Genomic DNA, 23,741 nt, shown 5'->3' on the forward strand with positions numbered 1-23,741 from the left:
AACCCAAATTTCCTTAGAGCACAGCCTTGTACACTGTGAGCATTTTTGAGACATCAATGCCAGGCCAGCCATGTATGCAAATACTGCAACACCAAGGGCTCCCTGCACAATTCTATAGCGAAGATATCATTAACGTCACCTGTTATCATTAATGTGCCAACCAGAGCCTCATTGGCTGCCAAAACAAAGGGTCTTTTGTTTGCAAACAGATGTTTGAAACAATGTTTGCAAACAGATATCTTCCCTATGCAACTACTGTGTGGGTTCTTTAATGACCCATGCAGTTTATGAAAAAGGGTTTTGAGAAGGACCTTCTTATCCAAAAAGACTTGAAAGTCTTAACTTTACTAATTCTGACCCAACTAGTCCACAGTTATACGTAAAAGGCATAATTATACTTAGCAACTCGTTTGGTCTCCTCAGCAGCAAACTTACTTTCAAAAGTTTTTCCCACTGAAATGTATCCAAATCAAGGCTCCATATATCATCAAAGATGGATACACCATCATAACCACCGCAAATGAAGACAGAGGACTTGAACAAAACACAGCCATGACATCTCCTACGCTTCGGAAAACCGTGATATTTAGAAGGGTAACATACATGCTCATTCCATCCTTTGCTTTTAAAATCAAACGACTGGATCTTATCAAGCTGAAAAAAATTGTTCGGGTCCCTGCTGCTCATTCCACCGCCGATGACGTAAAACCTGTCTCCATCACAAACCGATTCGTGTCGATAACGAGGAATGGGCGGGTTATCACTCCTCAAACAGTCCCATTTACGCTCTTGTAAGCTGTAACGATAAAGATATGAATTAAACTCTAATCCTGTTGTTCCACCGAAGACGTATAGCTCTTTATCGCACGACAAAACCATGCTCTGTCCGTAGCCTGCGATTGGAGATACATCCTCCCTTCCGTCTTCCGCGTGCTCGGAAAACCTCTCCGAAAAGTCGAACCATTGTAAGGTTTTCAAAGAACAAATGTGAAGTTTATTGCTATTGCACATGCCGAACGGAACTCCAGAACCACCAAAGACTATGAGATTTCCTTTGTCTAGGATGACGCAACTGGATGCAACTTCGGTAGGAAATGGTCCGGTAGTTGGCATCAAGATCCAGGTTCTTGTAGAGATATTGAACCGCCACAGCTCCTGAAACAGTTCATGGTGGTGGTGCGGTGAATAACCCCCAAACACGTAGACATTTCCCTCATCAGAGCAACATCTGTGGCCGCTCCTGGGCTTTGGGATCTCCGATAACAGCGAAGGAGTTACAATCTCCACACCAGAAGCCATTTTTGTGTCTGCGTGGTGAAAAGCATTCTGGGGGATCCATTCTGTAAGTGAACATTTCATCCACCCTCCCCCGGAGGTACAAATTTGGGTGCTAAAAAAACAATTGGGGAAAATTGAGAAATTTAGAATAATTAACGATACATCAAGGTTATCTTGAGTTAAATTGCATGTAGTGAAGAAAAAAAAAGACAGCAAATACCTTTGATTTCCAACTTTGCCAGGAAAAAATCAAAAAGCGGTGAATGTTGTCCCACCCGCCCCTGTAAAAGTTTGTTGTCTAACGATGCAAACATGGCGGCAGATTTGAGTCCGAAAGAGAGGGAAACTTTAGAGGCGTTATTGCAGGTAAGTGTGAGGCGGATTAGTTTGGTTAAAGTTTCACTACCTTACGTCATATAATTTGATTTAACAGGTACCTTCACAGCCGTGACTTGCTTTTCCAAAACCGTGTTGTTTATTGAAGGAACAGAAAAGACAACGTTGACTGCATGGCAACAGCCTGCAACAATAAAAGTTGGCGCTTGTAGCAGCAGTATAAATTAAATGCTTTATACAATTTGTTTTGGCACCTTTACCATGGTCTCCGATTTCATTGCATGGGCACAAAACAAAAATGGCTGAATTAATAAAGATTACGACTTGGCACGTTTGTTGCTTTCATACGACTTCATATTACGTATCAACGAACAACTTGCTTATTATTTGCAGAGCCTTCATAGAGATATCAACTGCCTGGCAGATGACAACAGAGGCACGAGAAAGAGAGCCTTGGAAAAGATCAGAAAGGAAGTTTTTTCCAAAAAGCCTCATTTTTCAGCTACTGTGCTTCAAGTTACCTTTGAAGAAATCCTTAAACCAGCTCTGAAACTGTTTGCTGATCCAACTGAAAAATGCAGAGAACTTTCAGTGCAATTGGTTTCTGAGTAGGTCTCATCTTCCTTTGATTTTGTGAGAAAGTCGTTATTGATCTTATCTGAGCAGGCAGAAGTCCATCTATTTGCAAATGTCATTTCAGAGCAAGGCAGTACACCTGTATTTTTGCCTTGATTTAATAGTTTTAAACAACCAAGAAAAAAACTTTGTAGAAAGACTTTTTCAAGTCTTCAGTAAGACTTGCAGTCTTTGAAAAGACCACAAGGTTTATCAGGCTAGAGATGATTCAATAATTAACGCCCACGTCGCCAGTGGAGGGTAGGTGCCCAGGAAGCCTGGGGGCTGCAACTGCAGTCACATCCCCAAGGCGCTAGAACACCCGACTGGCCTGCCCAACCCGCAACCAAGCCACGAGCCCCCCGCGCCAGGCCCCCCTAAGGCACCCGTCACACTTGAGCCAGATAGCTCAGTGGAATAATAATAATAATAATAATAATAATAATAATAATAATAATAACACACAAAAAAAAAAAGACCAAAAAAAAAAAAAAAAAAAAAAGAAAGGGGGGGAGAGGGAGGGAACGCCGAGAACCACTAAACTCCTAAACCGACTCACAACGCCACGCCAAAAAACACGCAGCAACCACATTGGACAACGCATGCACTACGCAGGAATACCGCTGAACTATGTCAGCCCCAGGGCTCCCCCAACCTAAAGAGTGCTGCAAACGCTACAAAAACGCATAACAACGCTAATAAACGCCTGCAAAACGCTACTGACCGGACTAGCTCCCGGTCGTGAACCATGTAACTAAAACAAACACTACAGAACGCACCAAAACGCTGAACAACACTACCAGAAGACCAAGACACTAACAACCGCCTGCAAAACACTACTGACCAGACTAGCTCCTAGTCGTTAACTATGTTAAATTTTATTTAACTATATTAATTTGTAACCTTCTGTACTTAAGGTAATCAAAATTAATCAGTGTCAACTGGAGTGCGGTATTTAAATAACTGAGCAGAAATGGATTTGCAAGGTACATCAAGCCATTGACTCCTGGGAGTGAGACTTAGGGACGGTGCCTTCTATTGTTATTGCGCATACGTTCTGTGCATCTCGAGATACTCTGATTTCCTATCGGTGATGCTTACTAATACAGGGATATTTTTGCGTGGTTTAAAGTTATGCAGAGTAAATAGATCTTAGTAAGTACTATTGGTTTCCAAAAAGAAAATTGGGGGTAACCGTGCATTTTTCAGAGACAGTTAAGCTTCAATTTGAGAAAGAATGCCATACATGGCTTTGTATTTTAAAGCTTTTTACAAATATTTTTCATGAATTATCTTTGAAAAATGCCTGGTTACCCCCAATTTTCTTTTTCGATTTCGATAACACTTGTTAAGATCTACATTTCCCGCATAATCGTAAATCGGGGCAAAAATATCTTTGAATTAGTAGGCAACGTCCTTAACAGGTTTTGCTCTGTCTAACGCCCGACAATCTTACTCATCAACTGGAGGCGTCCTAGGGTGTTTGAGGTGTCAGTGGGTTAAATTTTATGAACCTGTAGGTCCCATCCCTTATTCTGTTGGATACAATTTGTGGTGTGCTTGACTATTAATGTGGGAGTGATGAATTAGGTCCAGTGTAGTTGAGATGGAGGTTTTTCTATCCCTCTAGATTTTCAAAGCAAGTTACAGACCTGTCGCAGTTTCTTCCTTATTTAATACCAACTGTGGTGCAGAGACTGGGACAGCCGGAGTTGGTGGAACCTTGTGAGGAATTAAGACTGTATACAGTTGAACTGCTGTCCTCTGTTACAGAGATATGTGGTGGAAAGATTGGTGTTTATATAGATGACATGATTAAAATACTTCAAAGAACTCTAGTTGATCCATTTCATGATGTCCGAAAGGTGAGGACAAAAAATTACTCACAGTTTAAGTTGAAGAATGTCACTTGCCCATATGTTACGCAGAAAATCCTGAAGCCAATTTTTTTTTAAATGAAAAGAACACTTCATTTAATGAGGCATGTGTACTTTGTGTACATCTTGGTTAACTCTTCCATGTACATGTAATCTACATGTACTGTATGTCACTCATAAGGGATGTATTAAGCTACATGTACATGTACTAGCTGGTTATTGGTAATGCAGGAAAACTGTAGACCTCAAAGAAAAGTTATTGGAAAAGTCCAGAGGACCAGAACAAATACAGACCACCAGCTATAACAACAAGTAGGATGTGAAATGTTAGTGTCCATGTTGGTGAGAGGGGAGTTGTCTCGCTCATTACAATGTAGTTTGCCTTCCTGCTTCCCTCAAACGTGTAACACAGGGTACCGTATTCCCAAGTTACTCATTGGCGAATCATACATGTAGGTTTGTGTTTATAATGTGAAATATACTTGTCTGAACAGCCAAACAGCAAAATCTCTGCTGATGTCATTGTTTACTTATTCTAGTACATGAATTTTGTTTTATTAACATACAAGTTTGTTCACAAAAGGCATCATGCTTGATTTGCAAATTCAGATCAAGGCTTAAAACATGGGTAACTTTAATAGTGCTTTATTAACATAGTTTTGAAATCCAAAGAAAAAGAAGAATTGATTTTTTGGTCATAGTAGCACTTTAAACTTAATATACTAAATTTTGAGTAGGCTTAGCATATTATGTATTATACTGTATTTGCAAGACTGGATTATGAACAAGACTAGTCATGTATTTTGTTGCGTTATTAGGAAAGTTGTCAGTGCACAAACATTTTAGCTGCAGCTTGTCCAGAACAGTTCTACTTCCAAGCCAATTCTCTGGTTACTCCTCTTTTAAGATCACTCTCTCATCAACACTCTAAAGTTAGAGTTTCTTGTGTACAGGTAGGCAGATATATTTCTTGCTTTCAATCTACAACTGAGTTGATAAGACTGAGCCAATTGAAACCATCCTACAATTGATTTTAACAAGGTTCAACCAGACCGTAGAAAAATGCATCTTAACCAAAATAGTTGTGGTTGTGCTCCAAAAAGAAACCTACATTTGTCTGTGTCAAAAGTTTTCTTTTTATGTGTCCACATCTTTTAAAGAGTCAGCAAAACTAGAGGTAATTTTAGCCAACAACTGAGCTTCAATTGATATTGCTGTATTCTGCTTTGCACTACAAAAACGTTTTTTGCAACAAAATAACAGAAAAGGCAGGGTTTTTGTTTGAGGTTGGAGGCTGGTCATTTCATTCAGTTGTTTACTATTAATTTTCTTTTTTATGGAGTTGGTTATCTCTGGATTGGGCTGAAGAAACACAAGTCAATCACGTGCAATAAATCCTTCAAACTAACAAGAAGTCACATCATGATCGCCGTATTTAGTTAACTATAAAATGGAAGGATTGATTTGTTTGCATTTCTTTTGCACAATAAGTTTAGTTTTCTCTTTTTTTTTCTCCAAACTAAAGAATTTAAACAGCTTTTCTGAGAGATTTACATGTATAGAGGACCCAGGCCTCCTTGAGGTACTCCCAGAAAAATTGGTTGGGGATGTGTGGCCTGCTTCCTGAATCCCTTACCCATTTCAGACCAAAATCTTTGATTTTCCCTACCCTATTTCAGACGTGGCCAAAAATTTGATACCCTATTTTACACCTATTTCAGCTGTTTCACGGTTGGCGTAGCAATTTAAGAATGCCTTTTGTTGATGGTCTTATCACCTAATGATGAAGAAGTGGCTTCTTCTGAGAAACATACCCAATTCAAGACTTAAGTGCACAAACCATACCCTATTTCAGACCAAAATGGTCACAATCGATACCCAATTTCCAAAACAGCTAAAAAACCATTACCGGTATCCCTTTGGGGCTGCATACACCTATATAGCCCATATAAGGGAGTATCCCGCCCCCCCTTCCCCGGGCTCATTCCCAATAATTATTTCTTTCTGTCACCCCACATCTTTACAGCTACATTGTACTCCCTTGCACCCACACTGACCCGCGACTGCATATTTGTTGCTCTGTTATTCTAACCCTCTCTCCCATGGATCCAAAGGGAACTTGCTTCTCTGACTTTCAACTCATGATGGCAATGACTACAGTATACTGTCCCTAAAAGTTGTTTCAATAATTGGTATCTATTTTTTGATTTCTAGACATTAGGAATTGTCATTAGTTATGGGGATGGAAAGAATGTGGATGATGTTGTATCACATCTTGCACAGAGGACTTTTGACAGTGCTCCAACTGTGCGGGCTGCTGTTATTAATGTTGTTGGAGACTGGCTTCTAAATCTTCGAGACAGGTAAAGCTGCACAAAAGGGATCTTCTGTGAGCCTGTTCCAGTAATACATTGTACCATGATACATGTGAACATTTGTAATGACACTTCATAATGAGTACGAATGTGTCTCGACTTTACTGTAAGGAATGCAAGCTGCTGTTAATACATATTAAAATTTAATTAGTCAGTCAAAGAGAGGATTTGTCAGTTATTTTTCTCCATCCATCAATCAACTGATGGATCCAAAAGACAGAAACTTGATTACACTGCAAAGTGAAGTCTCAATGAAGTTCAAAATTCAATTAACAGATCTTATTGGACAAGTATTTTATGGACTTTACGGTAACATGTTATATTTTTACCAGGCTTTCATGTTATTTGAAATAAGAAATGTTACTTTTCTCATCTCTTTCCTGTTCTTTCCTCACGCGCAGGTATTCATATTTTCATAAGCTATTGCCGTTGTTGATGACAGGTTTGTCCGATGAACTACCTGATATTCAGAAGCAGTCAAGACAACTCATGAGCAAGGTACCTGTACATGTAAGCAGCATCAATAGCCTCTGTTGTATGCAAATGAGGATGATGATAATTATTATTGGCAACCAACTTTCTTTAAGTGTCAGTTACTGTATTAATTTAATTCAACACCAAAATACTGATTTGGTACTACAAAATTAATCAGTTGACTATTCAACCATGTGTCTTGAAAGCTTGTATAACTATAATTTATAACCACTTACAAGTGCTCTACTATAAGTAAAAAGACTGTATTTAAACCGAATTAAAGCATTTTCAAATGAAATGTTGGTTGTTGACGGGGGAAAAATTAATACATGTATGAATACCTCAAGTTAGAAAAATCTGACAGGGCAAGGCAGAGAAGCAGCAAACTTATAGACAAACATTGTTCATTTAAGGTTATTGCTAACCTTTTGGGGTGCCTTCCGTGAAATCTTTCGCAAGCGCGTTATTTTGGAACACTATTTCAAAGTAATTGGTACTCTTTCAAAGTAATTGGTACTATTTTATGTTAATTCATTATCAGTTTGGGTATTTAAAAACTCCAGCAAACTACATGTATATATCACCAAAAAGGTACTAAAAATTAATGAAGAATCTGAGTGAGTAATTATATGAACATTTTAGTTTATTATGGCTTTCTTTAGTGCTCGTGAAGCTTCAAACTCAAAACCATACAAAAGTAAAAGTAAAAAAGTTCACTTTGCTGAATTACCTGCCTTCGCATTATCATGCACAACCAAACAAACTGTACTACATGACTGTATATCAATCAGCACTTTATAGGCTACCAAAGGGTGCCGGACTTTTAGGATCTTCCCATTGGTTTCCGAGAAAATAAACTTTGAAGTTGACCAATAGAAAAATTTCCGTTTCGCCACATGCAGAGACACGTCAAAGTAAAAAATTTATATTTCGAATTTTTGAAAAGCCTGACACACTTTCGTGCACCAATATCCGACGATCATTTTGCCCAATTTTCGTAAAAAGCCGACAAATCTATTCCTGGAAAAATTAACCCTAAGTTTTTGGGCTCAAAAGATTTTACACGTTTTCACAGCTTGTCAATGCGGGTGTGAATGCAGTCATGCCGCTATGATACCACCGACCAATGAAAATCGTGATATTAAGGCATTCAGTGCTGCATCATTAGTCATAGATTATTTATACCTGATTGCAGACCCTTGCCGCTAGCAGTGAGCTGCGTTTTCTCGAAAGGTATCTTTTTTTTTTAGACCCTGGCTTTTTTTATACTTTTTACCCAGGGAGAACTTTCTCATTTCGACTTCTCTCCTCGTTTCAAGTGTTTCATGCCCTAGTAAGGATGATATTGCCTCGTATATTCCTTTAACACAACCACATTGACTACAAATAAATGGCGAACTCAACATGCGACAAAGTTAAGATACCCGAATGTATTCCTGCGTCAAACTGTACAGGTGTTAACGAGTATTGACATCTCATAACACCTTGGGGGATTAACATTTTAGTCACTTAAAACACAAAATTTGCAAATAACTCCGCAAGAAAAAATCATTAATTTTTTCAAATAATTTCTTTTTTACAAGAAAACAAAATTAATGTAATGAGCTATCTTATGGCAGCTTTTTAACATTTTGCAAAAGTCGAGACCGAAAAGGTTAGCAGTAACCTTAACCCTGTTACCAGAATCAATTTACTCAACATTTACTTTGAATGGAAAACAAGGTACAATGTAATTTCTGTTGAGAGAAGTATGCAATTGAGAAGGTTTATTGTCATCCCTACCCTACACTGGTGGCTCCGTGGGTTGATCATTGGGCTGTCACACGGGAGGTCGCGGGTTTGAACCCAGCCAGATCAACACTCAGGATTTTAAAAGGGAATTTGCCGAGTGCTGGAACATGTACCGGTAGTCGTAGAATGTACATGTAGAATGTGGAATCCCTTTTGTCTGGTGCTCAGAAACTTGAATGCTTTTGTGCTCAAAGAATGGTGTTGAGCTCTGATTCCAAAAAGAGATCCAACCTCAAAAAAGATTTTGAAGTTTTTTTAATGTCTCCACTTCCTCATTGTTGGTTTGACTGTAAATAATTAGTAAGACCAAAATATGAATTAACTTCAAACACAGTCTGATGCCTAGTCTGGGGAAAAAAACCTGGAAGACACGGTGGAAAGCAAGTGCTCTCAACGTGATACTAACCAACAAAGTCAATTTACACAATCATAACACCAAGTTTATAAATCCATAAATCCAATCCTGGCCTAAGAAAGCACTAAGTTTTTGGATTATTATGCCAGGCATGCCTTTCCTTTCCTTTTTGCCTTGAAATGTGCAACTTATAATCAGTTTTTCTTTCAGGTCGGTAATCAGTATGCAGTGGAGAATGAAGATGATCTAAAGGACAAAATAGATTTTGAAGAAAAACCTGGTTATCGCCTTGTAATGGGTATTTGTCAAATAAGAATATTGTTATTATAATTATTATAATACTCTATGAATCTTGGGCATAGCTTCTGAGCAGAGATGTTATAGCATAAATTTTATTTAAAACTAGAGTAAGTGCCTTCTATTTTTCTAGATGTGGATCGTCCCAGTCTTGGATGCAGGGTGTTAGTTCAAAGAAATTTGTCAAAAATTTTACCAGCTGCTCTTCGAGATATGACAGATTGGACAGTAGATACAAGAATTAAGGTTTGGAGCAATTTTTGACTTCAAAGGCTTTTCAATGCAAAGTCATTAATTTAGCGGGGTACTCTTTTCATTTGACAGGCCTCCTCTCTAGTTTACTTTCTTCTGTTTTATGCGGAGGACTACACAACTCAGCATATGGAGATTTTATTGCAAGGACTGTACAAGGCGAGCCAGGATGACAATGAGGAAGTAGTTAAACAGGTAATGACACTCTAATGGGAATCCATTTGTTTCCCAGCAGTTTGGTTCGTGCTTAACCCTTTCACCCCCGTGGGGTTCCCCATTGATGAGTAAAATCGTCTGGTGTTAGACGGAGTAAAATCTATAAGTGGCACTCTTGGGAGTGTAAGGGTTAATAAGTCAATTTGCAAACACTAAGATTGCTTTTCACTTACATAGTTGGTTTTCTAAAACAAGACTTGAAAATGATTTAGACAGGTAAACATGGCTTGCTTGATCCAACACCGAACTGAATTCTTCTGTTCTCTCAGTGGCAAATGTCAGTTGTGCTGAACAGCGTTCCAGTCACAAATTAAAATACATGTACAGTCATGTAGTTGTTCAAGTATGGGAAGTTTACCAGTAGTTGCATTCAGTTCAGTAAAACACCTTTTACAATAGTTATTGTGGTTAGTGTCTTTTTAGTCTCTACATTTCCAATCATTTGAAGCGACTGCTTCTTCATACAAAAAGTCATGTATTACTGGTTAGCACAATAATTTTTATGATCATGAGAGAACTACTGTATGCGTCATGTCATGTATGTAATAGCCACTTGGAAAAGCTATCAGATGGTGACTTGTAAACTGGAAATCTGCCAAACTAAAAGCCGTAGGGTTGGCCTCTTGAGGCCTCATGTTGCCACAACTTTTTTGCAGATTATTAATAAAATTGTGGCTAAGATTTTACATTTTGTCTTAATCACTTACTGTCCTGAGTAATCCTTTGATACCCAAACCGGCCTTAACTGGCCAGACGATTTTACTCATAGATGGGGAACCCTGGGGAGTCAATGGGTTAAATTAACCAAAATAGTCTAAACATTTACCTTTTTTATATTTTCTGTAGGTTGTATTAATTTCTGAGATTGCTGGTAGTTTTGTAGATCCAGCTGTGTTCTGTAAGTTAGCTCTTCCTCATCTCAAGTCTTCAGCCAGTAGTTCTTCATCTGGCTGCAGCAGTTGCTTGATGATCCTGACAGGTTTACTCAGGGGCTGCAATCCACAACTCGTTAAACCTAATCTAAAGGTTGGTACATTAATTTGCTCAGAGGCTTTGAACCTGAGACACAACTTGCTTAGAAAAATTTTAATGTGGGGTGCTCTGTCAAAGGGGGCTGGAGTCCACTTAAAAAGCGAACACCCAAATTCTGAATTACTTTACTTGTAAGGCTGATTTTATTGGTCATCCAAGCATAATACACAAACTCAGGAGCATTTTCATCATTACCATGTAGTTCCTTTTGATATGAAAAAAGACACTAACAAGTTTACTGCAGGTCTGTGCATGTTGCTTGTGCTTATGTGCACTTTGCTAGTGAAACCAGCCTAGAGCTGTACATGTATGTTCTCAAGAGCAGGTTATATGATTGCAGGTGACAACAAGAACATTTACTTCATACAAAATGAAATTTTAGCAGTAGCAAATCACTTCATGGCCATCCCAACCATTTGAATTTGACAATAGTGTGCCCAATATATTGAATCTTGCATGACAAGCATGAAGGTTAGGAGTGATGGAAAAAGATTTCTGCTGACAACTTTATGGTGTTCCTCTTTTGGTTAATGTCATCACTGCTCAGACCTTTCTTAAAACACTCTTCTTACCAATCCAGTTGCTGGAAAGGTTATGTATGTTTTACTTTACCAATATCGTTATTGAACAAGGTGAAATAACAATCAAGTGGCATTGTCCTTGTCAATGCATTTAAGATGCCTCATTGTTCACTTGATTATTAACAATTAGTACATTCCTTTGCTTTTCTATCAGGCTATATGTGATACAATTGCATCATCAGATGTCTGCTGCACACAGCAGATGTCTTGCCAACAGAATCTGTTAGCCACAGTTTCAGCCATTATTGACAAGGCTGGTGATGATAGTAGGATGCACAGTTTTACATTGTTCTATGTTTTGATACATGTGATGGCGCTTCAGTTGCAAGGAAGCCTACAGAAAGAAGTAGGTGACAATCACTGGATTTGCCCAATTCCCTACTCCAAAAGCCTTGGGGAAAAGTGGTACGAAGGGTTGACAGAAAGTACAATGTTTGTTCATCTGTACCTGGGATAAAATCAGATAGCATCCACCAAAACCTCCTTTCCCTTTCTGGTGAAATTACTGGTATGTAAATTAAACTGATTTCCTACTTAGAAATAAAGTAAAAGATGAGAACAAAAAAGGTTCAGAAGAATAAAAAGATTTGAATCCATACTTTTGCTATACGCTGCCGCCGATATCAGCGTTGGACACTAAATTTTGAGAGTACGGTACTCGCCATTCGGGTGAGTGACCCTCAAAATGCACTCGCCCGGATCAGTTTTCACTTGCCCAAAAGTTTACCCCCCCCCCCCCCCCCCAATCTCACCAACTAATTTTGTCATCCTTCATTTTTACTCTTTATTACCATTAAAATTTTACTTCAACACTGAAAGGCTAGTAAAGTTAATTGGAAGTCTGTTTTAGTTTCAACACGCATTGATCAGAGTGCCTGGAAAGTACAAGAAAACAATTCGCTTCCAATGTCATCAAGAGCGTTTTCACTCACGTGACCAGCAGCCATATTGTATTACTGAAACAAAAGAAAGTATTTGCATAAAATAGATTTCAATTCCTGGAGGCCACTATTCCTTTGTTTTGGAACACCAACATGGCTGCCATGACATCATGTGAATGAAAATGCTCTTTTTGACCCTTGGCAGTAAGACTTATAGATGATTTTACTCTGTCTAACACGAGATCATCCAACAGATTTTACTTGTCAATTAGAATAAAAGTGAAGAAACTGTGTGCTTTCAGCTGATGACAACTGCAAAGTTTATAGTAGTTACGACATACAAAAGAAATACAAAATATTTCTTGTTTTGAGGACTGTTATATGAAAGACATTGTATGAAGTGAAAGAAGCATTCTTAAGAACTGATTTTGTTCCACACTTCACTGATCTTTCATACATAATATTGTTTATTATTATCCTCAATGGATGTATTAATTTTACAAAATCACAAAATGCCCAGTGCCCAGCTGGCTTTATAGCTGAATAAAATATATAGAGTAGTCAATATTGGTAGACCACTGCAGCGGCATTGTAGAGTTTATGGGTTCAATCCCATTATAAAGCCAGATTTTTTCAGACTTTCATTTCATCACTGCCCTCTCAATATTTCAGTCTTGTTTGTAGGCATATTACTTTGTTTAGTGAATTTTCTTTCATTTTTAAAATTTTTTTTCAGGTGAATGTCGTTTTATTGAAACTTACAACTTCCCAGGGTTTGGATAGCGTTTCACAGCTCTATGAAAATCATATTCAAGAGTTCCTTGACAAGTTGAAGGCTAGTGCAGATCAAGACAATGTTAGAACTGTCTGTTTGTACACTGTATGACTTTAAGTGGAGGCCTTGTATAGTATTTTGAGAAAATGGGGAAAGATTGATGACTAAATTCCAAGAGCCACATGTTTTCTTCTTTAAGTTAATATTAATTTTAATAAGTAAAATGATCATTCATTTGGCAAACCTACATGTATCACCACAAAAACCTTTTTTATAATAATTATAGCCATCATTCAGTCTTCTGTTTTTGTGCTGTTGAATACTGTTACATACATGCAAGAGTTGAACACCACATTCATTCTGCTAGCAATGGAAAAATGTTGCGAAAAATGGACAAATGAAGGGACTGTCATATCCTCGCAACCTTACATGTACCATAAGCCCCAATGGAGTTTAGAAGTCACTGTGACAAAATTAATAGTGAAATGGAAATTAGAAGGAAGCAAGGAAATGGGTGAACAGTTCCTAAAAAGTTCTACCTGCCACAATGCTACAAGTTCACCCTTCAAATCACAAGAGGGACAAATTCCCTAGGGATTGTGGACAATGCATGTTAAGAGATTCACTGACAACAAATGAATGTTGGCTTTAAATTAATGCAATTAGGTTAACATTGAATTGCAGTCAAATTGTCATCAGAAATCCTTCTTTAGTGCATGAATGTCGTTGTTTTATGAAGAAATTAAAACACTTGAGTTTATTATATATTTAGCTATTAATTTTTTTACTCATCCCTCATGCACCTCTTGTCCTGAATATACTACATGTATATACTTGTGCACTCATTAAGTACAGTATGGCTATAATTTCACACTTATAGGTACTTACTGGGTTGAAGATGTTCTACTCATTTTTCCTGTGTTTTCATTGGTCAAACATTATTTTTACCTCTGAAAAATGCAGAGACTGACATTTATGCATTTGGTTTTTTTGCAGGAAAACCACAGTTCGTGGTCTCAGTACTCTCCAGAGTGCCGTCTGTTTGATGTTTTGTTGACAGAATCAGGACAGATCATAAGTTGTCACCTTACAGTTTCCATGGCAATTTTTACAGAATGTTTAGACAGCACGAAAAAGTCAGCAGAGCTCCGACTCAAGTAAGCAGCCTTGCATGATTGGTTGGTTTCTTGCTTACTTGACATAAAATAATTTGTAACTGAAGATGATGTGCACAGTTTTGGCTATGTAGCTTGCAATCCAGGTAGCAATAATTTATTCACCCTTTATTCTTCAGGATGTTTTCACTGCTGTCCCGTCTTCTGATGAGTGCTTCACAATCGGTTGAATCACAAAATGCCTTCAGTTCATATTCAGTGCACATTGTACAGAAGCTTATCATACCCAACTGTGTGTGGCAGGCAGGAAGGTAACTTGAACAGAGATTTTCACTGTTTGCAAAGAGCAGTGGATACATTCCCACGGGTATTTTGGCTACATAGGTTTGTGCTCCATGGCAGTTGAGACTACAAAATAATGCACATTTTCAGAAACTCATTTTCATAGTTGTACCCTTTAATACTCTAAAGTAAAAAATAATAATAACTATGCGATATTAATCTGGCTCAGGAAGCAGTGCTGTTTAATTAAATAGACCACTAGCTCAGCCTCCTAACAGATGGGATTGTTAACTGAAATAATAATTATTATGTTTTGAATTGTCACTAGCTTCAGAAATGAGCATTTGAAATGTGGGTTATAGACAAAAGGTTGACGTGATGCTTGCATGCTGTCTAACGTCAGATGATTTTACTTGTCCACTGCGGGCGTCATGTGGCGTTTGAGGTGCGAGTGGGTTAGGCAGAAGAAAACCATGTCCCTTCAATTAAACTGAGATGAAAAATGATGCTTTCCAACTTCATGCTATTACTGTACAGTACCTTGAAAACATTGTTTCACTTTTTACCTATTTGAGTCATAATAATATTTTACCAGTCTCACATTTTTTTTTGTGGGTTTAGAACAGCTGCTGCTGTCCGCTCTGCAGCAATCTCCTGTCTCTGGGCATTACTGCAGTCAAATTTGCTGTCTTATCACAATGCTGGACAAGTTATGAAAGACCTTTTGACTCAGGTAGTGACAAGGTTTATGTATTTTAATACTCAGTCTGTTTAAATGCCTTTATTTACATGTACAGCAGATGTAGATCTCATTGAAGAGCGTTGCTCTTATTCTGTTGTCAGCTTGCAAGCAGTCTTGATGATCACAATCAAACAACAAGACTTGTATCCTGCAAAGCCCTCCAAAAATTACTTATATCCTGCAAAAGCAGCTTTAACGGTAAATGGCATTACTTGTCTTTCTTTTTGTCATTATAAAAGGTAAAAGGTAAAGTCTCTTTACGAGCCTGAAGGCCCATTAAGGCCGGCGCTTAACTCCGGTTTCCGTAGCATGAAGCGACTAGGAGTATTTCTACTCCCCCCTGGATGGGATGCTAGTCCATCGCAGGGTTACCCCAAGCATTACGCCGGTACCCATTTATACACCTGGGTGGAGAGAGCCACCATGAGAGTTAAGTGTCTTGCCCAAGAACGCAACAAAATGTCCCCGGCCAGGCCCCGAACCACTCGATCCGGAGTAGAGCGCACTAACCATGAGGCCACCGCGCCTCCCACATCCCTTGCAAATTAATTATTTTGTCCTAAGGCTTGGCCAAGGCAACAATGTTGTATTCATTTGTGTACAATTCAAGATAGAGTCTTTAATTACTAGGGAGAAGGCTTGGAGCAGGGCTGGAGCAGCAGGGCTGGCGCAGGGGTGAGAGCGCTCGCCTTCCACCAATGTGGCCTGGGATCGATTCCCGGATTCTGCGCCATGTGTGAGTTGAGTTTGTTGGCTCTCTACTCTGCTCCGAGATTTTTTTTCACAGGCACTCTGGTTTTTCCCTCTCCTCAAAAACCAACATTAATTTTGATTTGTTCTGATTTCAGTTGATTTGAATTCAGTAGTTAGTAGAGCACTCATACTTGGCTAAATAACCTTGAGACTTAACCCTTTCACTCCTGTAAGGGACACTGAGAGTTATAGATTTTACTCTGTCTAACGCCAGACGATTTTACTCGTCAATGGGGAACCCCACAAGAGTGAAAGGGTTAAATGAAGTGATTATTATTATTATTATTATTATTATTGGCTCTTGAATTTTTTGTTACCTATTAAGCAGACCAGTTTGGCATATTGGTAAGTGGCTGCACAAGGTTGGCTTCCCCTGAAAGGGTTTTTTGCAAGATCTTTGATTTCCTTTCTCCTCTCGACTGAAAACCACCAGATCCCCAATTGGTGCCCCCTATCTTAAAGGTGCTGTTCAGTAATATGTGGCACACAATGTTTGTGTTGCAATGTCCATTGTGAACTAAGGCAAATTTGCCTTGTTAATATTATTGTTGAAAGCAGACTTCTGAATGAAGTTAGGCAATCGTCACAAAGTCTCATAACTGCAGTTGGGCAACATTGCAAGAGAAGTTGCATGATGCATTGCGCAGTGTACCTGCCCACCAACTCCAATTTTTTTGTTTAGTTGTTTCTCTTACATGTATATTATGTAGCTTGAAAGGGAATTATTAATAATTAACAGTTGTTGGTACATAGTTTACATGTATCTAAATATAGACCATTCAATAATTAAAACTATCATGTTCTGGCTCTGCAGTTCTAAACATTACGATTTGAATGATTATTTCCTCAAAGGGAAGAGGTAATGTTTATTTGTCCATGGATGAATATTTAAAAGATGTTATAATTAGGCTTTTTGCGGTATTTTCTAGCTGATATGCTTCACCAAATTTACCCCGAGTTACTGAAAAGGATGGATGACAGCAGTGATGAAATAAGGATTGTTGTAACCAATACATTTCTTGCATATTTTAGGTGGGTACTCTGAGTGTCACATGCAATGATTTGCTGTTCAGTACCTGTTCAGTTTTTAGCCCACAACAGCAATATGGCCGTCTCCACTTTAGTACAGTGTTGCTCTTGGTTTTGTGCTTTTCAAAGCAACAATATCTACTTTACATGTATGTCTCGTTTCTAAGGATGATTCAAAGGCATACATGTATGTCACAACAAACTCCAAATTTTCCTTTAAAATGTACTCTACACTACCCCTGTTTCCAGCATCTCTAATGAGTTTGCTGCATTCACACCAGAAGTTTAGTTGGGATATTTTGCAGAATGTTGAATTGGTTGCTTCCTCAGCAAATATTCCATTAGGTTGAAGAACAGATTTTAAATACATATAGCTAGCTTTCAGTTATTGTGGCACATTTCTATGTCTTTACTAACACTTTGTTGAGACAAGTGAAGAATACATTGTTGTCTTTTCAACTGAGAGTGAACTTCATTTTTCCAAGGTCGTCTTTTTGTTGCATGATCAGTGCTGCATCTGCCAAAAAGTGTAATGTATTTTACTTCTTTCAGGGCCTTTCCGTCAGATTACAACAGTGATCTGTACAAGTTACATCTGGAAGCGATGTTCAAGGGCCTTTTAGTTCATCTTGATGATCCCACTGCTTCAATACAGGTAAATCCAGACATGGAGAATTTTGCGTTTTGTTTCCTACTATTGCGGGTCTTTGATACTCCACCTCAATTTTCTTGCATCGTGGTAGGCTGCTATTGTTACATGTTAATGCACATGGATGTCAGTGATTCACCCAAAACTAAGAAACTTGATAATTTAACCAAAATTAATAAAATTAATGGGCAAAATTATGAACTGCATGTTAAATTGAACTTGCAGTGCAAACTGGTTCTGCTTATTTTTAAAGGTCTTTGAAGAAGGACTGCAGATTTTGCTGTCAAACGTTATAAAGTAAAGAGAATTGAGCAACAGCTTGATGATGACCATTTCTCTTCTTGTGTCAATTGAGGGGGGGGGGGGTGGGGGGGGGTGGGGGTGGTAAAGTATTACACTGTTTCAGCAAATCAATTCATGAACAAAATAAAAGCAAAGCTACTGTTTCGTCACCAAGAAGTATAACACTGTGTGCTGCAGGACTTAAATAAAATAATGTTTACAACTTCGGATGGAAAATTAATGTATTTCTTGTTTCTCAGTCACATGTTTAAAAAGTTAATGTCGCACATAATTGAAGATTGATGCAGTATTGGTGGGAGGAAAATGGCTAGGGATAAAGTGCCACCTGCTACTGGGGCTAGGTTATTGTCAGCGTGTGCACGGAACACAGCTGCCCTGAACAGCATGTACCTACATGAATGCCAAGCTCCTAGAAGGTTGTGCCAGCAAGGGGAAGTGGATGTGCCACTGTTTCTCAGCCAAGCTAGGGAAAGCCGGGCATCGCTTCTTCTTGGGACTGAAGGGTTGGTGTCCTCAACACTTATCCCCAAACCACTTTTAATGACTATAATGATACGAAGAGGATAATCCCATTACTGTAGATCATATGGGAGGGTGGGAGGGAGAAAAGACTCACCTAGTGGTCCAGAATAAACTGAGGATTTCTCAGACAAAAATTTAATGTGCACATAATAATTATTATAGCAAGCCATAGCATACTTGATTGGATGGTGACTTGGCTGCATGTCAACAAAATTCTAAGTGGTTCATTCAATAAAAGGAGGGGAGAAAAGTATGCATGTTGATCGGATGGGCAAACACAAAAAACTATCAGTTGATGCAATCAGTAAGGTACAAAGTTCAATCGAGCTTGACATGAACTACAGTTTATGCTAACGCAGAAACAGCCAAAAGAATTGGCCAAAGTTTCCAAGATTGAGCACATTGTTGCAAAAAATGGCGAGTAATAAGATCAGCATATTTAATTTGCCTTGGGTGACAAGTGCCTAATTGAACATCTCCATTGTATTGCATTAAAAATAATGTATTTGGCATTCATGAACAGACCATTTTTTTCCTTTTCACAGGAAGCAGTACTAAATGTATTAAAGGAAGCAGCACTTGTGCAGCCAACTCTCATGAAGGAACAAGTTGAATCTGTTAGGCACAAGCACAGAGTTGCCAGGTAAAGTAAACTTCAAACTGTAAAGTTCAAAATGTAAAAGGTAATTAATGTAAAGTTCAAAAACAAATTTTTTATTGCACAAAAGTGATCAGCAGGCCAAGATGAAACTCTCTGCAACGTTCAAAAAATTTCTGTGGAGCGTATTCAGAGCTACCTTAAATTTTCAAATATTTAAGGTGGCTCTGAATCTGCTCCACAGATTTTTTTTTAACTTTGCAAAAAGTTTCATTCTGGCATGCTGATTACATTTCAGAAATAAGAAATGGGCGTCACTGAGTTCGTTTTTGAGATACAAGGATCTAAAGCCAAAATATAGGGTGTTTTTGCAGGGCTTTCCTGTCGCCACGGTAACTTTTTTACATCACAAAAATGACCAAATCTTATTCAGCAATTGGTGTTTGACATGGTACTGTTAAGTGATAAGGTGTTGTAGTGTCAATCCTTCTAATAAGTACATTAATTTTCTTTCAAGTGTTGAAACTGGTTTGAGCCACCTTAATTAATTGCCATTATTTAGTCTTAACTTGGTCGATATTACTGTTCTCTAAATGTTGCTTTAAAAGTTAATTCACCCATGGTCTGGTTACTGCATTTGAATGCAGATGCTCCATTTTCTTGTAACCAATTCCTTATCCTTGGTCTACTTTCCTTGTCGCTGTTCATGTTTCTCAATGTTGTTACATTGTGACACGTTTGAAATCAATTAATTTTGTATCTTTCTACACATGGCCTTTTAAGATTGGTTACTCACGTTTTGAATGCTATTTCTCCATATATTAGGTACTGTGAGGAACTTTTAAAAGAATGTCAAAGCCTAATAAACAAGTGAGATTGTTCAGCTTCACAAATGTGAGAATGCTGGACTTCAAACGCAGTTGACAGTATGATGCGGAAAGACAAATTAGGCAAGCTTGAGCAAATTGTAAACTGCTTGCTAGCTAAAGTACTGCAAAGATAGTGTTTACCAAATGGTTTGAAATAAAAGTCAAATCTACAAATTTATGCACGGTGTTGAAACTTTGAATTTTGGTGCGATGGTAAGACTGTACTACACTGTACACTCATTTTCTGCAACATGGTTTTGGGGGGGGGGGGGGGGGTACTCCCTTATATGGCTTTAACGGGAATGTGCTGTATGATAGGGTATTGTTTTCAGGATAAGCTTAGATGCTTACATGTATTTTATAGAACTTGAAGCCTGATCACAAGCTGCCAGTTATCAGTTATTGGTGGGCTTCCTTGATTTTGATAATTACCGCTAATACTGCATTAAAATACTGTAGGAAACTAGTGTATCATTTCATTCTTGTCTTAAACATGGTCAGTGTCAGGGTCAGGGTTTGAGTGCCCCACTGCACCTCCCTTCCCAAGCATCTGTTGAGTACCCCACCGCCACCGCAACAATTGGTTACTCAGATTAGAGATCTTTACAAGTTTCCTGGAAAAAGCTCATTTGCAGCTGTACAATTGTAAAAAAGCGATATAATATCCCTTGTTCATAGAAGAGATTGTGATGAAGAACCTGATTGATTCTTTTTTACTTTGTTAGTTTGTTCTGCTCTTAGGTGGTGAAAATTGGTTTAAGGTGTTTACCTGAGAAATTTTATCTTTGTCCTAAAAGAATCACACATTGCAAATACATGTAACTCAGAGACAAAACAATAACTATTAACAAACGTTTATACACATAATGCTCAGTTTGTTTTACATATTAAAATAATACCACAGGAAAAGGAAAATAAATTATGCCCAGTGACTTTGCTCTTGTGATCTGTTTCACTACCAAGCCTGCAGTATTCTCATGTGATCTTGGGAGAGGCAACTTTTTGACTTGAGTGATTTGAAATGACAAAAAGAATTAGCCAGCTTCTGTGAGAAGGTATACGAGCCCTTCTTTTAACTATATGCATCTCTTCTTGTCTTGCAAAGTTCAGCCACTTTTATCTGCGATAGGATTGGCATGTATTGTTACATTTTTATCTGCACATCAGTAAGAGGTCTATAGGATTTCTCATTTACTGGTAGCTTCTCTAAATCATCAAGTGTTTCCAAGCCATCAATAACCCTACAGAAAACAGAAAGAGATGTGTTGAAAAGGAAAAGATTTTTAGTTTTTAGTTTTAGAGATTTTTTATTGTATCCGCGACAACAAACATACTTTCCAAAGACAGTGTACTTCATATCGAGATGTGGTTGTTTGCCATAACAGATGAAAAACTGTGATCCATTTGTGTCTTGCCCACTATTTGCCATAGACACTGTTCCTCTGGCATTGTGCTATCAATATTAAAAAAGAGAAAAAAAAGAAGTTACTCTTTACATAAATTTGCAAGGTCCCTCACAGCAACAAGCACCCTGACTAAAAGACGAATTCAAACTTACCCTGAGAGAAGGACTTAGCTCATCAGGAAACCTCTTGCCCCAAATGCTTTTTCCACCTTTGCCAGTTCCTGCAGGAAGCAACAGAGTTGAAAGCATTACATGTACGTACAATAAGTACATTTTTCTTACAGAGGGTAATGTTACAAGTGGACACACTTTCTTCCAGTACTAAGCAAAACTATTAATTAAAAACATGGACCAGCAAAGATGCGAACATCTTACCCGTACTTTATGCAATTCACATAACCTTCTGCATACTTCATTTGTTTCAATGGTATGAATAAAATTAATGAACAAAGTATGCATCATAACAGACCTGTAGGGTCACCTGTTTGAACCATAAAGCCCTTTATATTTCTGAAGAAAAAATGAAAAATAATATTAATGCTCACAGAAATTATGGCAATGGTGGAGTAGTTTGCCAACAGATCACTTATTTTAATTATTTATTTATGAGGAGTTCTAGATCATATACATCTCGTAGAAATATGACCTTGTTTGTGCAGTGTTCACAATGTTGATTTGCCGAGAACGTATGTGGCTGTACTGTGATGATTGTTTCCCTCAAAACTTTTCTTCAAAGAGATTGTAAATGAGGCACAAAGTAAAGAATTTTGGGGGGCTCCTAACCTTTCAGACCTTGTGAGAGAGCAAAACGTTTGTTTTTTTTGTTTGCTGAAGTTCAAGGAACAGCAGCAAACTGTTCAACGTAATGCAATACGAGTTGTTATAGAATTAATTACCTAGTTTGTTTGAGGTTTCTATGATAGTAATCACTTCAGTACATGTAAAACGGTGGGTCATTTTAGGTTGACCATTCATGTGAGTCCAAAAATAAAAATTTTTATCACAAGATCGTTGTTTGAACCCTTTGCTTTATTTGTATGCAGGGAATAGAGGAAACGGTGCCATTGCCACTGCAAACTAACATTGTGGACACAATAGAAAACAGAGAGAAAAGAACTCCTCTGTTACTGATGACCAGTTATTCTGAATTACCGGGTACTCTTTCATGACATAAAAGCAGTGTAATGTAAGGGTGATTTTATCTTAATTATGCAGTTCAAAATATATGATGGTTAATACTTGTGAACATTTATATATAGTGGTTTCTCTGGAAAGTGTGATAGAATGATGATGACTTCTGGAAAGTGTGATAGAATGATGAGACTTCTGTCACTTAACAAGGGGGTGATGTGATCCAACTTGGTAAAACCCAATGACAAAACAGATGAACATCATGACATGTAGGTGCAACAAAGTCACTTGAATAAGATAATTGAGTGCATTTACTTGAGGAAAAAGCTACAAAAATATTAATGCAGCTTCAAATATTGAAAAGAAATTATTGGCTATATCCTACCATTTCAAAAAAGTTGTGACACTCACCTGTGGAAAACACATTGTCATAGTAATTACTGGCACAAAGAGCTAAAAAGTTCTACAAGAGATGAAAAGTAAAAGGCCTAGATTAAAGTGTACATTATTTAATGTAAGTTCCTACTATAGAGCTACTTTCTCATGTGCTCAGCCAGCTACGAGGATTTGTTAACCAAAAATAAAAGAAACTTCTAGATAGATAGCATAAGAAATAGAGTATAATTACCACAAGTTCTTGCCTTAGGATTACCAACGTGATCTGCTGGGTAACATCATGTGGAACTTTCACAATCAATTAAGTTTAGAATTCTGATTAATATTTAGTGAGAATTTTAGATATACTTCGGGAGCAGAGCCTGGAGGACGAGATGAGCGTGACTCTTCCCATCCTGTGATTACCTTATGTTGGCACTTTTGGTTTCAGTCCCCTCCCCGCCAGTGTGAACCATCTCGAGTTTTGACATGTTCAAAGGCTCATCTTGTTATGGCTATCTGTTCAGCGACCTTTAATCCCTCCCTCCCCACCGCCCCCCCCCCCCCCACATGCTTCTGGTTCTTTTGTCATTTTTCCTACGAGCTTATTGTAACCTACTTGTATTATTAATCGTTCGTCGTTCGATTGCTGCTTTGTGGCCCCCCTTCAACCTGTTGCAGAAGCAGCTCCCATTAGGGAGACGGGGGTATATATTTTACTTTGGTGGACTTGTTAAAACCTGAAGGCGCAGCGAGACATTATGACCTAGCAACTATGCCCCGTCCTTGTCGCACCCACCTCGGAGCTAGGCACTGAGGCCCCTGATCCGGGG

At 38.2% G+C, this 23,741-nt stretch overlaps 2 protein-coding genes and 1 pseudogene across 2 annotated transcripts in view; 1 reads left to right on the top strand and 2 right to left on the bottom strand.

Annotated features, from left to right (window-relative positions):
* LOC138026448 (kelch domain-containing protein 10-like) overlaps window positions 1–1,350 on the bottom strand; it is a 3,139-nt gene extending 1,789 nt beyond the window's left edge. Inside the window, exon 1 of the mRNA XM_068873816.1 lies at window positions 436–1,350. Coding sequence (XP_068729917.1) covers window positions 436–1,299 — 864 coding nt within the window. The 5' untranslated portion in view covers window positions 1,300–1,350. The remainder of the gene's footprint in view (window positions 1–435) is intronic.
* Window positions 1,351–1,385: 35 nt separating this feature from the next.
* LOC138026442 (dynein axonemal assembly factor 5-like) lies at window positions 1,386–20,173 on the top strand. The gene is made up of 20 exons (XM_068873803.1): window positions 1,386–1,644; window positions 2,008–2,222; window positions 3,860–4,094; window positions 4,925–5,059; window positions 6,321–6,469; window positions 6,883–6,979; window positions 9,312–9,399; window positions 9,532–9,644; window positions 9,723–9,845; window positions 10,713–10,892; window positions 11,634–11,825; window positions 13,097–13,195; window positions 14,132–14,292; window positions 14,430–14,561; window positions 15,154–15,265; window positions 15,376–15,472; window positions 16,957–17,059; window positions 17,609–17,711; window positions 19,076–19,173; window positions 19,954–20,173. Exons 1-20 carry the CDS (start codon window positions 1,591–1,593, stop codon window positions 20,000–20,002), a joined length of 2,535 nt encoding a protein of 844 aa, XP_068729904.1. The 5' UTR covers window positions 1,386–1,590; the 3' UTR covers window positions 20,003–20,173.
* Window positions 20,174–20,835: 662 nt separating this feature from the next.
* LOC138037471 (DNA (cytosine-5)-methyltransferase PliMCI-like) overlaps window positions 20,836–23,741 on the bottom strand; it is a 28,852-nt pseudogene continuing 25,946 nt past the window's right edge.

The sequence above is a fragment of the Montipora capricornis genome, chromosome 2, assembly GCF_036669925.1.
Source record: "Montipora capricornis isolate CH-2021 chromosome 2, ASM3666992v2, whole genome shotgun sequence".
Classification (NCBI taxonomy): domain Eukaryota; kingdom Metazoa; phylum Cnidaria; class Anthozoa; order Scleractinia; family Acroporidae; genus Montipora; species Montipora capricornis.

Bases quoted from the DNA above. Each gene is read 5' to 3' on its own strand.
- LOC138026442 (XM_068873803.1), top strand. From the start codon at position 1,591: ATGGCGGCAGATTTGAGTCCGAAAGAGAGGGAAACTTTAGAGGCGTTA. The intron at 15,266-15,375 runs GTAGTGACAAGG...TTCTGTTGTCAG, and splicing joins TGAAAGACCTTTTGACTCAG to CTTGCAAGCAGTCTTGATGA. The intron at 19,174-19,953 runs GTAAAGTAAACT...TCCATATATTAG, and splicing joins CACAAGCACAGAGTTGCCAG to GTACTGTGAGGAACTTTTAA.